The following is a 13,608-nucleotide window of genomic DNA, read 5'->3' on the forward strand; positions in this document are numbered from 1 at the left end:
GTGGGACCTGCCCTTCCCTGCGTGACAGCCACCAGCCCAGGAGCCTCTGCCACAACGGCCCTGGCCTGTACACGTCCAGGGCACTCCCTCTGCCTGCATTTTTCACCAGGCATTTTTCTCCCTTTGTGTTCCCGGAGGCTGTGTCTCAGCCTCTGTTACCTTTCTACCTGGAATCACCCTGTGCCCTTCTGCGTCTCTCCACTGCCACTGATGCAGCCAGGCGGGCTCCAGCCCCACCCAGGGTAGGGGGCAGCGCTGAGGGTATGGGGTCCCCTCGAATCATCCAACCTTTCCATGGGGCTGTTACTATTCGCAGCTTGCAGGTGAGCTCACCCCTGTGCAGTCTGGGCAAGTGACCATTCAGAGAATAGAGGAAGGCGGGAGAACACAGCCATAAAGTAGCTTATACACAGATAGAGACGGACTCCAGACACCAAGTTCAGGCATTGAAGGGGAAGGAGGGAGGGAAACAGAGAGAAAAGGAGGGAGGGAGAGAGGGAGGTTGATTCAGCCTTCCTCCAGACACCTTGACCCCATGCTATGGAGTTCTGCAAATCTGGAACTTCAGAAAGATTGTTGTTGTTGTTTTCTTTCAATGGCCATGTTATTCCTGAAGCTGAGATTTGGGAGAACTGAAATGATGTCCAGCCACCCTTCTTTCCCTCATTTGTAACAACGTCTCCAGACAGCGAAGGTGCCATCAGCACCTGGCAGTGACAATGCTGCTGATTTCTCGGCGAGCGGAGCCAGAGCTCAAATGTGGTAAAAAAAAAAAAAAGAAGGAAAAGCTGACTTTGGAGGAGCCAGATTAATGCCCCTGACCTCAGCCCATATGTACACGAAATACTAAAGCAAACAACAAAATCTGCATTGTCATGAACGAATCCACATCAAATTCTTAAAATACCGAGAACCGGAAAACCACATCAAACTCTTCCAATAAAAAGTATTAGACCATCACAAAAAATTACTGAAAGTTATTGGAGAAGGGGGGGGGGTCCCATCCCATGAGAGGCATGGGAGATTCTGGAGGCAGGTGTGAGTGTTGTGAGCCACTGAGAGCTGGGCATCTGTTTCCTTTCTCCCCGTGCACGTGAGCAGCAGAGCCCTATCCAGCCCTGCATGCAGATGACAGGCAGTGTTTCTTCTCCTTCCTTCACAGCGAGGGGCAGCCTCTGGCAGATCTTTGGGTGAATCTGGGAGAGCTGCTTAAAAAGATGAGAAGGATGAGGGGCAACTGCTATTTGCTTTGTCCTCTAGCCCTTTCCTGTCCAACTGCCTGGAATGTTGGATGTAATAGCTGTGGCTCCAGCCACCATTTTGTGCCATGAGGTTGCCGTGAAAACTGAAACCAGGCACCGAGAATTGCTGGTGATGGAGAGGACGGAGACCGGGAAACCCAGACACGGAGAGTGCCATGTGATGTCCTTCCTTAGCGAAAGTGGGCAACACACTGCATATTTTGTTTAGACCACTGCTATTTCCAGCCCCATCTCTGGCAGGGGGCACAACATGTAGCTGATTGTATGTCGTCAGGTGATCAGGCAGGACTGTCTTCCTGTGTGACTCCATATGCACACATACCATGGGTTCAGCACAGGGCGTGATGCAAAAGAAAAGCTTCCTATGTTTGGGTGAATGGATAAATAAATGAAGAACCAGAGTGTGATTGACGTGCCAGAGAAGACTCCTTGATCCTAGCTCAAACAACACAACACGTGAGGTAGAAACTGTTAAAACTTATAAGGTAAAAACTACGGCTTCGGTTTACAATAGGTCACTACATGCTATTAACCACTGAAAGAACAATACACCTTCAGACAGAAATCTTAGGAGAAAGACTCACTCAGATGAACTGCTAGGGTTTCTGCACAGTAATTCATGTTATGTTTAGTATAATGGCTTCACTATGTAAGGAAAAATAGGCATCGTTTTCTGAGGAAAAGACAATGAATCTTTCATGGTTCCGGCCAGGCCAGCGGCGGAAATCCGCCCGAACCCCACGCGTGGGAGCTGCTTGGCGGGGTCCTGAGGCTGCCAGGGGCTGGCTTCCTGGCAGCTTTGCTCTGAACAGCCACACAGCCAAAGTCAACTAACTTCTCATGCTTGCAGTGCGGAACAGCGCTCTTTGTTCTGTAAATTTCTCGTTTTTTCCGCGTTTTTTAAACAGAAAACTGACAAGTAGGAACTTGGGAGAAAAAAATAACTGGCCTCTAACTGGGAATCTCAACCACTAATTACAACATAGGAGAAAATGCTTTACAAATCTAAAAAGGAAAGATAAATTAAAAAAAAATGATGTAGATGCAGAAAAATGCTCTAAGTCAAAACTAATATCCTATTCCAACTTGTTGAAGAAACCTGGGGCAGAGCGACCTGGGGAAAGAGTGAAGACTGCCCATGGCTACTGGCATGAGCCACCGTCCAGATGCGTCCCAGGTGTAGGACAGGTGCGTAAAAAGGAGAGCAGTGGACCGGCAGGGGCTTGTCTGGGGCGCCACAGGGCGTGACTGAGGGTGTTTTGGGAGCTGAGGATCCTGCTTGCTTCCGGGGAGGGAAACTGGGTCTGGGGCTCAAGAGGGAAACTTCGGCACTTCCAACAGTGAATACGTTGTCTATTAACAACTGAAATTAAAACAATTTTCAAAACTATTCTATACCACTTGTAATGGGTTATCGACCCCCTCCCATATTTATGTCTCAGAACGTGACCTAATTTGGAAGCAGGGTCTTCGCGGATAGTAGGTTAGGGCCCTTGTGATGAGGTCATCCTGGATTAGGTGGGAGAATACATTTTTGTTGCTTTAAGCCACAAATATGTTAATTTGTTATAACAGCTACCAGAAAATAACATACCACTTTTTTTTCTTTCCTAAATTATCTAGTGAAAAGTACACTTGAAATACAATAATGAAACAAGTTAACTTCTTCCTCACTTTCCATCTTAAATTTGTACCCAGAGAGTCAACATTGTAGGTTTCTCAGGCCATAGAGTCTGACTATTGCAGTTACTCACCCACGTCTGGGTTTGGCAGCACGGAGGCAGACACTACATACAGTAAGGAGATGGCTGTGTCCCAATAAAGCTATTTTCAAAATGGGTGTCGAGCTGGACTTGGCTTATGGATCACAGTTTGCTGCCCCTGCCCCAAACAAATCTTCCGTCATGCTGGAATCGTGGGGCTATAAATGCTGGCCATCGGGCACTGGGAATGGATGAGCTGGGAGGGCCTGGTTGGCACATACTATATATGACCTTAGATCAAACAGGAGAAAGGAATGGCTTAAAAATCCCTCGACACTCTGTTAGAATTCCAGCTGCCAGCAGTAGTCACAGGGTCGTGTGGACGTGGCCTCTTCGCTTCACTATATCCAGGACTGCCTGTCCCTCAGGGTCTCGAGTCACCCATGTGGACACATACCGTCAGCCCTGTGACCTGTGCAGGGCCAGACCCTCACAGGTGAGGAGAAAATAATTGAGACGTACATGTGTTTGTGGTATATGCATGTGTGTCTGTGTATATGTGTGTGTGCACGTGCGTGGGCGAGACGGCTCAAGACCTAGACAAATCCAGCACCGACTTCTGCACCTGTACTCCAGTGCCGGGAGCATTTGGGCTCCCGTGGATGGGACCAGTCAGCCACCTCTTCAGGACAGTCGTGGGCTTGGGCTTGGAGGGCGGGCGGGTTCTGAATACGGGGAGAGAAGGGGTGCCCGTGTACTGCAGGCGTTATCATTTGAGTCCAGTCATCCCGAGTGCCTGCTGTGTACCAGGCCCCGTGGCAGCCGCTAAGAGCAAGAGTGTGACCGAGAAGTCCGTTCTCAGAAGAACCCTGTGGGCGACGGGGTGAGTAGAATCAGCCCCTTTGAACTCCAGGCTTCAATTGGAGCTTCCTGTCCGAGGCCCAACACCAGGACTGCAGAGCCAGGGCCCCACCAGGGCCTGTGGCTTCCGCTTCCCCACGGCTGAGCTCTGCCGTCCTCACAGGAGGGGCCTCGTGCCCACACATGCATGTACACGTACCATACCACACATGTGCACACTCATGTCTCACACCAAAGATGGCGAACATATGTAACTGATACCCCAAACACCTGCACATAGAAAGTTAAACTGCCCCTGACTTAAGGACTGCTCTCAAGGCCTTTCATCCTCAGCCTGAGAACAGGGGCATGGACAGGAGTCTGAATCCTAGGAAAGCAGCAGCGTGGCTGACTGCATACCCGGGCTGAGTGCCACACCACAGGAAGGCCTTCCAGACTGAATCTAGTTCTTTCTAAAGAACTGGCATTCTGATGTTGGGGCATAAACCGGCTTCCCCCTGTCCTGACTTTCTGCCGAGCACTAACTCAGCTTCTATGTCAGATAAACCCATGCGTTTCCCACTTGATGCTCTGGCTGGACCAGATCTGGATACAGAGTGACATGCCTGGAAAGTAGAGCCCACAGACTCTGAAGGTCAACAACGTTAGGCCACAGAATATTTACATTTTATTTCCTTTGAAAAGGTAACACCATTTCCCAAGGAAATGATGCAGTTCTGCCCATGTTTCACAGACAAGGGAGCTACATCTGCCTCTGCTTGTGCTTTGGATTCGTTTTGCAGTAGATAAACCACCGCCCACGCCTCTTCACCAGGTAACAGTCCCTGCAGCGCTTCCGGATGACGCCCTTGGTCTTGAACCCCATGGCAGGCTGCAGGCCAGGCAAGAGGCGGCAGGACAGAAGTGAGGTGGCCGCGCTGGGCTTTGCACCCGCGGGAACTGCAGCAGGAAGGGGACGCAGCGGGAGCGTGGAGAGCGCGCGGGGCGTCGCCGAGCAACGACTCAGATGTAGTAGAGGGTTCAAGGCAGAAACCATCATTTTCCTTACGAAAGCAGTCGCCATGCTGTGGCTGAATCTACGGGAGAGAGTTGTTAGCGCTCCTTTGCGCGGCTCCCGACTATTTAAAACCTCGTTTGCCCTCCTCCGCTGGGGCTTTCGCACGCTAGGCCGAGGCGTCCGGGCTCGTAGCGCAAACCCCTGACGCCAGGAGCACCAGGCCGGCAGAGCCCTTTGCAACGCCGCCCTTTGTGGGAGCCCCAGGCGTGGCTGCCGGGGGCCCTGGGCGTAGGTCACGCCCCCCCCCCACTTTGAAATAATGAAGCCAGGTCGAGCGAGGGGCCAAGCGAAAGTAGCAATGACACCCCGACCCCCACCCCGAGCTCCGGGCCGGGCCACTTCGGGGCTGAAGAAGGACGGGCGCCCCGTCTGGGAGGGGGTCGGATCCGCAGCCTCGTGGCGAGGTCGCCAATTCCGCGTGAGCCCCGCCCCCGCCCCCGGCTAAGCTTTAGTGGCGGACGCAGGGGCCGGGCGGGCTGGGTCTCGGGGCGGAAGGCACCCGGCATCGGGACGGCGCCAGGCCGGGGTCTGCGCGGGGCCGCGTCCCAGGCGGGCGGCACCGGGGGCCTCGGCCCCAACACCCGCTCGGTTCCTCGGGCTCGCCCACGCCCACGAGGTCCCGGGCGGACCCGGCTCCACGGCGCCCTCCGCGACCTCTGACCGCGGCCCACCCCGGGAAACTGAGGCCGGGGGTCTCGGGGCCGCGCCCTCCTGGAACAGCTCCGGGGAGACGAGAAGCCCACCGCCCCGCGGCCTCCCGGGCCCCCAGCCCCTGGGGACCCCAGGGACTCCTAACCTGGGAAGAACCCGCTCGGGTCCCTCCGGCAGCGCGCCTGGCCTCGCGCCTGCGCAGTGGGGCGGGGACGCCGCCGCCAGGAGTCTCCGCCAGGAAGAAAGATGGCGGCGGGGTCACGTGGCAGCTTCCCGGATGCTGGGCACAGAGACCGAACCACTCGAGCGCGGGGTCGGAGGGCGCAGGCTTCGTCCCCTCTGTCCTTCCCCAGGCCCCTGCGCCCCCAGCCCGCAACGCCACCCGCCACCTGGCGCCCACGATTTGGGGGCGTTCTTGGGGGGATGCAAAAATGGGAACGAAAATATATATCTAGAATGACAAAGAAGTCACAACCTAGTGTAGGCATTTAAAAAAGTGACAAACACTAACGTGAAAACAAAATCTAGGAAAACCACCTGCCTGCATTACGTGGATACTCTAGGGAACCTGTGGGGACCAAGGAAATGAGTGGACATCGACAACGGTCCTAACTGGTTGCTGTTGACCATCTTTTTCCTCCAACATTTTATTAGCAACACTTCAAACCGAGAAGCTCGGAGTTTTATGGGGAACGTCCGTGTGCCCCCCCCCCCAGGCTGCATGGTGAGCGCCCTGCGCCTGCCGCTCCGGGGATCGTCCGTGCGCTCTCCGCGCACGCGAAGGCGGCGGCAGACGCCGTGCACCGCCCCGGTGAGCTCGGGGCCCGCGCGCCCGTCTGCGGGCACCTTCCTCTTCCGAGAGGTTTTCGGGGCCTCTCACCCGTCCGCACCTTGCCGTCCCCTCCCCCTCCCGGGAGGGGTCCAGGCTGTAGGTGCGCTCACCCCCCGGCAGGGGAGGGGGAGGCGCCCCCCAGGTGAGCTGAGCCCGCCCACGGCCGCCGTCGCCCGTCCCGCCGCTCCGTGCAGACGGTCAGAGGCGGCGCGAGGAGCAGGAGGGGGGGCGCCGGGACGCTGGCGGGGCTGCCCGGTGCACTCGGGCGGTCGGCCTGCCCGGGGCGGCACGGCGGCGGGCGGGCGTCTGTGACAACGTGTGTGTTCTACTGGCGGCCTCGGTGGGGCTCTGCTGCAGAAGTCCCTACATAGCCCGTCCCCGCGGCCACACAGAAATGCGCACCGCGCAACGGGAATGCACTTCCAGTGTCCTCTCCAGGCAGGGACTCCTCAGCAAACACATATGTACCTACCCTCCATGACTGTCGATTGCCATCGCGTGCAACGATGCACGTGCACTTCCCACCCTCCGCTGCCCTCCCCCTGGGAAGAATCGCCGGGCAGCCTTTAAGTGCTGAGGTTGCGCGCAGCTTCCCGCCTTTTTCGGGGGCCGCGCAGCCGCACCTAGCAGGTCGCACCTGCCCGGTTGCAGCGCGCGTGCGCGCCTCTCCCCGGCCATCGCGGGCCTTGAGGAGGCTGTGCGCGTGCGCCGGCGCTGGCGCGTCGAGCGCCGGGTCAAGGGTCAGTCCGCAAGATGGCGGCGGCAGTGACCTTCTCCCGGATGCTGTGCAGGGGCGGCGGCGCGGCGGCGCTGAGCCTTCCCCCGGGTGCCAGGTGTTTTGGGGTGCGGACCTCGCCGACCGGGGAGAAGGTCACGCACACCGGCCAGGTAACCGCTGCGGCGTGGAGCGTCCGCGTGGGCGGAGCCCCGGCCCGGCCCCGTGTTTCCCTGCCCACGGTGCCCGGGTCTTCCGGTGCCTCCGGGTCCCCGGCGCCCCAGGCCCCTGCTCTCGCCTGGCGGCCCCTGCGGACTCGCCGCCCTGGTCCGTGGACGGTGGTCGCGCACACTGACCCCTGTGGGCGGGAGCGGGCGCCGCGGCGCCCTCGTCAGCGGCCTGCGGGCAGGTCCCGTGGGCTCAGCCGCGGGGCGTCGCAAACTGTAAAGGGGCTGCCGCCCCCTGTGGGGAGGCGCCCCGCTGGATGGCGACGCCGCTTCCGTGGGTCAGATCTTCCGGTGTCTGTGTGACACTAGGCGACACACGTGCGTAACGTGGGGGTCTGCTGTAGGGTCCGAAACGTGAAACAGTCAGACCACAGCCCTCAGCCGAGGGGACAGTGAGCACCTGCGCGAGGGGGCGGCGCACCCGGCGGGCGGGGGGGCGGAGGCCCAGCCCGACGGGAGGGGGCGCCGCCGCCCGCGTTTGTCCCTTCTGCCCCCTGCTGCCCCCGAGTCACAGTGTCGCCTGGTCCTCTGACGGTCCTGCTGAAAAGCGCCCCTGCTTACACAGCCCTGTTTCATCCCTCACGTGTTTGATCACGAGTGGCCTGAATGTTAAGAAAAACACTTTAATGTTTACGATGGATATTAAGGGACCTCCTGCAGACTTAGTTTGTGAAAGTCACATAAGGTCTTTCTCTTTTCAGGCTTATGATGGTAAAGACTACAGGAAAATTCGATTCGTAGGTCGCCAGAAAGAGGTAAGTAAGAGACCTAGTAAAACAGAGGTAAGCGTTCATAAAACCTGTATATAACCAGCAAGAAACATTAACATGAAAGATTTAAATAATTCTCCCCAAATTGTGGGCACCCTAGAAGCTCTGGAGTTCTGCATGGTTTTCTAAATGTTAAATGTGTCTATTTCTGGTTCGGTTCTTTTCCCCTCGGCCGATATGTAACATCACATCCAGTAAGTGTAGTTCTGGTTTATGTATAAGCGACAGCAGTGTTTTCTTTCATTACTGTGCCTTGTACTGTTGAGACCCTCAGATTAAAGCTTCGTCATCCATAGTCACTTTGAGTCACTCCTTCCCCTCATCAGCCAGTTGATTCTTCTTGTTAAGCCTCAGCTTTCCCTAAATTGTGTCCCGTTCCTCCCCCACCCGCCCATCTTGATTGCATCTGCCATTCTCAAAGTCTGATTTTCTCCTCCATTTCTACTTTGTGGGTGTTGTGGGGGCCGGGACAGTTGTGGAGACGGAGCTCAGACCACTGGATGGAGCAGCTCGGAGCAAATTGTCCTGTGGCTGACATTGTGGCCTGGCCCCAGCTCCCTGGCTCAGCTCTTCTGATGCCATAACAAGCACCCGGGTCTGTCACAGACTCCTCTCTGCTGGAGATTCTACTATGGCTTCTGTGTTCTGATTGCCAAAGCAGGGGGCGACTGGGAGCAACAAAACCAAACAGAACCAGAGTTGTTGAAGCTGGTAAAGTACTGGTGGGGTTGCCTCACTCTCTGTGAGCTCACCTACGCCCAGAGCTGGCCGCAGTCCCTGTCCCCATCCCAGCTTGGGGTCTCTGGGGCCTTCTCCTATTCAGCATCCTGAGTGTCTAGGGGCACAGCTTCAGGTTGTGAAAGGTGCTCAGCATGTCTGTAAATGAGTAGGCATTCTACTCTGGCTTTCATTCTTACAACAAAAATTTGGTATTTAGTAGTATTTTAAAATTAGTTTAGTTTCCAAGAGACGTTCTTGTTTTAGAAGACTTTAGGTTTGCTGAAAAATTGCCCAGAATGTCCAGATAGCCCTTGTCCCCCCCCCCCAGAATGTCCAGATAGCCCTTGTCCCCCCCCCCCACAGCAGCCTATTGTTAACATTTGGCGTTTGTTAACATCTGCTACATTTGTTACCAATGCTCATTGAAACCCCTGCTGAGGATTGTGACAATAGTATCATCTCGCCTGGGTGGTTTTCCTTAGGGTCACTGAGTTGTGTACTCACCGGTCTTGACCAGTGCGTGGCTTGCGTCCACCATTACAGTCATACAGGGCAGTTTCATCGCCCTCAAAACCTTCTGTGCTCCACCCATTCGTCCCTCCTCTGAGGATTTTGTCCAAACTCACTTAGTTTAAAAATGAATTTGGAGGAGAACTTCAGTTTTTATTATGGTTTAAAAATTATACATGTGTATAAACAAGTATGTTTAACTAATTATTATTGGTATCACCATTAAAAACACCATGTATTCTGAATAACTGAACTGGGGCTTTTCGTTTATTTTAAACTTATAAATTTCCATGAACAGGGTCAATATTTTACAAAATGTTGATTATTCAATTGGATTATTTCCTTTTCTTCCTTTTTTTTTTTTAAGGAGGGTGCAGCTCACAGTGGCCCATGTGGGGATTGAACCAACAACCTTGGTGTTATTAGCACTGTGCTCTAACCAACTGAGCTAACTGGCCACCCCGGTTATTTCCTTTTTATACTACTTTTAATGTTTCATAGAATCATATATTTTTTATTTAATGGATTTAATCTCCGTTTGATATAAGGCAATAAACTTTCCAGAGGAACTGTCACTCCCAAAAACATGAATTTAAAAAAAAATAGAACAGCTTACTGACAGATGAATATTTTAAACCTGAATATCTTTTTGCCCAGATCAATTGATGAAGAGGTAAATAGGTTCATTATTATTATTATTATTATTTTTATGTTAGTGACCTGTGGAGGCTCATTTTTACAGCAGTGGGACACTAGAGTGTGTGACAGACCACGTGCGTGTGCGAGCACTGCATTTATAGCTGCTGCAAAGTGTGGGCCACTGGCGTGCTTTCTGCACCGGTTTTCTCGGGAAGTCCTTTCCTGGGGCCGGGCGGCTCCTGCAGCCCATGTCTTAACCTGAATCGGAAGCTGGGCTGTGGCCGGAGCGCTGGGCTCTTGGTTTCCCTGTGGCTGAGCTGGGTCCCGGGAAGGAGGTGTTACTCATGGGAGGTCGGGGTCGCCCTGGAGCTGCAGTCCTGAGTGACAGGGCCCTTCCCACAGGAGACAGCCGGGCTCTTGGACTGCGTGATGGGCCTTTGTGTCATGTTTGTCACTGCGGTAGACACCGTGTTATTTATACCATGAGGCCTCATTTGTATGGCGCGTGGCTTCGTTTGCAGGGGAGCTGAGCAGGACACCACTGACTGTGTAGCCCGCTGAGAGGCGTGGTGGAAGGGCGTGGGGGGGTGTCGGCAGCGAGGCACTGCTCAGAGGAGCTGTCTGCACGCCTGGCGTGCTTGTGTTACGGGCTGCATTTCCTGGTAACTCCTGCTGTGTTTCTGGAACTAGAACATTAAGGAAAAGCTTTCCAAAATCCTAATCTGTAACTGACAAAGCTTTTGGAAAATACTGAGACCTTTCCAAAATGTCCACATTCTGTGGGTTCAGGGCGTCTGAGTCTGGTGAGGGGTGTTTGGCATGGTCTGTGTGGTGGCAGGTGAGGCCTCCGTGTGTGAGTGTGAAGGGCTCTGCCACTGCATTGTGTGTCCTCTAGACAGAGGCAGCCGGGCTTGGGACAAACAGTTCACTGAGCTTGATTGTGCTCTTGTTATTTTCAAGTTTTATTAAAATTAAATGCCCCCGCCCCCCATGTGTAAAGATTTATGTATGCCTGATCTTTGTTTTCTTGTCTTCCTGAGGGCAGTAGGTCTCTGGTGGAGGTGGGATTTGGGGCATGCGGGGATGGAAGACAGGGCTGGCCAGGGCTGAGTGGGCACAGCAGTTCTCACCTGTGGTGACAAAGAAGGACTAATGTTATTCCCGAGCCCAAATCTCAGAAACCTCGGGTGACGCTGACGAATGTGCTTCCTAGCCTCAGGCCCCATCTTTCTCCATTCAGCCGTCCCTACTTGTGACAGCTTTCCATGGACCTGTAAGGGAAGAGTGGTGTCCCCTCTGACTGTTTGTTCTGTGTGGTGTGTTCCATGGCTTTCAGAGCTGTGGTCCTGATGCTGTTGTGTACTCTGGCCAGTTAATGATGGGAAGAGGTGCCGGGTTTTAAGAGGTGCCTCAGGCGACATCATCCTTGGGACGCGGGCCGTGTGTGGGACACAGAGGGCGACTGTGATCACAGTAGAAGGCTCCAGAAGGGAGAGAGCGTGGGGGAGGCAAGCTGGGCTTCATCACAGGATGTGCAGCGCTGGGAGCCACAGCCCCAGGCGTGGGCTGGTGACCGCGTGGCCAAGCCTAGCGGGGCTGTGAGGCCCACTGGGGACCGTGGCTCTGGCTTCAGTCCTTTCCCTTTACACACACACTGATGTGCCACTTGTACAGCTTTCTGTGTCCCGTGTTTCGTGTCCTGTAGTCACCGAGATCAGCTCTAAGCCGGCAGGGACGACCCAGACGTGTCTCCTGTCCAGGGTCTCCAATCTGCCACAGCCGGGCACCGTGAGAGAAACCGTCTGCAAGCCAGGGCGTTTGAACTGCCGTTTTGAAACTGTGTCCCAGTGAAGTTAAATGTGTGTGTATACACGTGCATTCGTTAAATTGTTTGAGTGTTTTGAAGATCTACAGTCATATTTAAATGAAAATGTATGAGTGTAATCCTGCCTTGCTGGCAGTACCTGGATGTGCGGGTGGGCTACCTATATTTGCAGTTCGCGACATTGTCCAGGTTTTGTAATTGTCTGTACAAGACTTGCTTCTTGTTGCAGGTGAATGAGAACTTTGCCATTGACCTGATAGCCGAGCAGCCCGTGAGTGACGTGGGGAGCCGCGTGATAGCGTGTGATGGCGGTGGGGGGGCGCTGGGCCACCCGAAGGTCTACATCAACTTGGTAACGTGAGGTGTTGCCTCCCAGCGCTCACCGTCTGTCCCGCCCCGGCTGTGCTCGCAGGGTGGCCCTTGCAGTGTTGCTTTGACAGCACCCGCTCGCGCTTGGTCTCATCACAAGCCCCCGGCAGGGCTGCACACGGGCACCACCGTATGCTGTGCAGTGTGCTGAGTTGCTGGCGTTCTGAGGCCCTTGTTCACAGATACACACCCCCTCAGAGCCCTAGAGGGGAGCACTGGGGGTGTCAGACACGGGGGCCGACAGCCAAGGCTCAGCTGGGCACATGGTGCATGGGGAAGGGCACGGCTGCACCACCCAGGGCGCCCCTTCTGCTGGTGGCATGAGCGAGCCGGGATGGTCAGGGTGAGACCCTGCCCTCGGGGAGGGACCGAGCGAGGGAAGCTGTGGCTGTTGTGCCGACACTTTCTGTGCTCACGGCGGTCCTCTGAGCTGACCCGAGGCTGGGGTCGGAGCTGGAGCTGGGCCGGGGCCGGCACTCACCGTCTGGGTCTCAGCCGTGAAGCGTGCGGCGGGCTTCTGGCTGATGGTCCATTCAGGTTTCGTGCACACTCTCAGTGTCCCATGTGTAACTGGTTTAGGTTTCAAGTTGAACATGGAAATAAGAGATCTTTTGGATTTTTTCAGGACAAAGAAACGAAGACTGGGACGTGCGGTTACTGCGGCCTCCAGTTCCGACAGCAGCACCACTAGGCGGCCAGTTGCCTGGGCCTCGGCCGCGTCCTTTTACATGTTAGTGTAAAACAGGCAGATGCTCGCGCTGTGCAAGCGTGTCCTGGTGCCAATAAAGCGTCTTGTCCAGGACGGCCGCCCTCAAGTGTGTTTCTTTCACAGAAGAGACGTTTGAAAACGAGCGTCGCTTAGAAGCACAGACTGAAGCAGGGTCCCCCTCCCGTGGCGCGTGCACGATGCTTTGTAGCATGTCTTTTAATCCATGTGACCACCCCGGCAGGTGAGAGAAACAGGAAGAAAACTCTACTATTATCCCTTCAGCTACAGTTTCAATTCCTGTTATTTCCCAAACCTGGAACTGTTGTGGTCGCACACAGCGGTGTCCCAAATCCACCACCAGACCTCCGTCCTTCAGTCTCTCCTTAGAAACGATAGGTCCAGACGATATGTCTGCAGTAAGTGACCAGGCAGCAGTGGCTCTCAGATCCAGTGGCTGTGACTGGGCTTCCATCGCGCAGTGGAGCCCCGGCCTCCCCCCTCTGAGCCTCTCTGTGCAGGGGTCCGGCATGACGTCATCCAGGTGGGGTGAGCTCTGGCCCTCCCCCGCTGAGCATCACTGGTCTCCAAGACTGTTAGGAAATCAAAATGCACTTTCCCACAAAAGGAGGGCTCCAGTCCTCCCCCCTCCACACCCCCACTTTGTGTTTGGATAATGGGAGCTGTGGGGGGTTGGAGCAAGGCTCTGTGGCTTTGGGGGTGGGGCACCTGATGCCAGAAAACTGCTCACACGATGTCAG

At 55.0% G+C, this 13,608-nt stretch overlaps 2 protein-coding genes across 4 annotated transcripts; one reads left to right on the forward strand and one right to left on the reverse strand.

Annotated features, from left to right (window-relative positions):
• Nucleotides 1-4,480: 4,480 nt before the first annotated feature.
• Nucleotides 4,481-5,820, reverse strand: MRPL36 (mitochondrial ribosomal protein L36). Its single transcript, XM_019744586.3, has 2 exons — nucleotides 5,680-5,820; nucleotides 4,481-4,902 (listed from the first exon to the last, which is right to left on the reverse strand). The coding sequence occupies exon 2, from the start codon at nucleotides 4,887-4,889 to the stop codon at nucleotides 4,569-4,571; it is 321 nt and encodes a 106-aa protein (XP_019600145.3). The 5' UTR covers nucleotides 4,890-4,902; nucleotides 5,680-5,820; the 3' UTR covers nucleotides 4,481-4,568.
• A 1,245-nt stretch (nucleotides 5,821-7,065) lies between these two features.
• Nucleotides 7,066-12,943, forward strand: NDUFS6 (NADH:ubiquinone oxidoreductase subunit S6). Of its 3 annotated transcripts, none has more exons than XM_074329120.2 (4): nucleotides 7,066-7,254; nucleotides 8,010-8,063; nucleotides 11,984-12,043; nucleotides 12,767-12,943. In XM_074329120.2, the coding sequence occupies exons 1-4, from the start codon at nucleotides 7,120-7,122 to the stop codon at nucleotides 12,830-12,832; spliced, it is 315 nt and encodes a 104-aa protein (XP_074185221.2). In that variant the 5' UTR covers nucleotides 7,066-7,119; the 3' UTR covers nucleotides 12,833-12,943. The 3 variants fall into 3 exon arrangements, with proteins under 3 accessions (XP_074185221.2, XP_074185218.2, XP_074185220.2); XM_074329117.2 differs by having other exon boundaries at nucleotides 7,074-7,254; nucleotides 11,984-12,124; XM_074329119.2 differs by having other exon boundaries at nucleotides 7,075-7,254; nucleotides 12,002-12,124.
• Nucleotides 12,944-13,608: the final 665 nt, after the last annotated feature.

This window comes from Rhinolophus sinicus, chromosome 3, assembly GCF_057876585.1.
Source record: "Rhinolophus sinicus isolate RSI-liver-muscle chromosome 3, RSI-T2T, whole genome shotgun sequence".
Taxonomy (NCBI): Eukaryota; Metazoa; Chordata; class Mammalia; order Chiroptera; family Rhinolophidae; genus Rhinolophus; species Rhinolophus sinicus.

Excerpts from the sequence above, each read along its gene's own strand:
- NDUFS6 (XM_074329117.2), top strand. The coding sequence starts at position 7,120 with ATGGCGGCGGCAGTGACCTTCTCCCGGATGCTGTGCAGGGGCGGCGGC. Across the intron at positions 7,255-8,009 it reads AGGTCACGCACACCGGCCAG|GCTTATGATGGTAAAGACTA; the intron begins GTAACCGCTGCG and ends TTCTCTTTTCAG. Across the intron at positions 12,125-12,766 it reads CGAAGGTCTACATCAACTTG|GACAAAGAAACGAAGACTGG; the intron begins GTAACGTGAGGT and ends GGATTTTTTCAG.
- MRPL36 (XM_019744586.3), bottom strand. The coding sequence starts at position 4,889 with ATGGCGACTGCTTTCGTAAGGAAAATGATGGTTTCTGCCTTGAACCCT.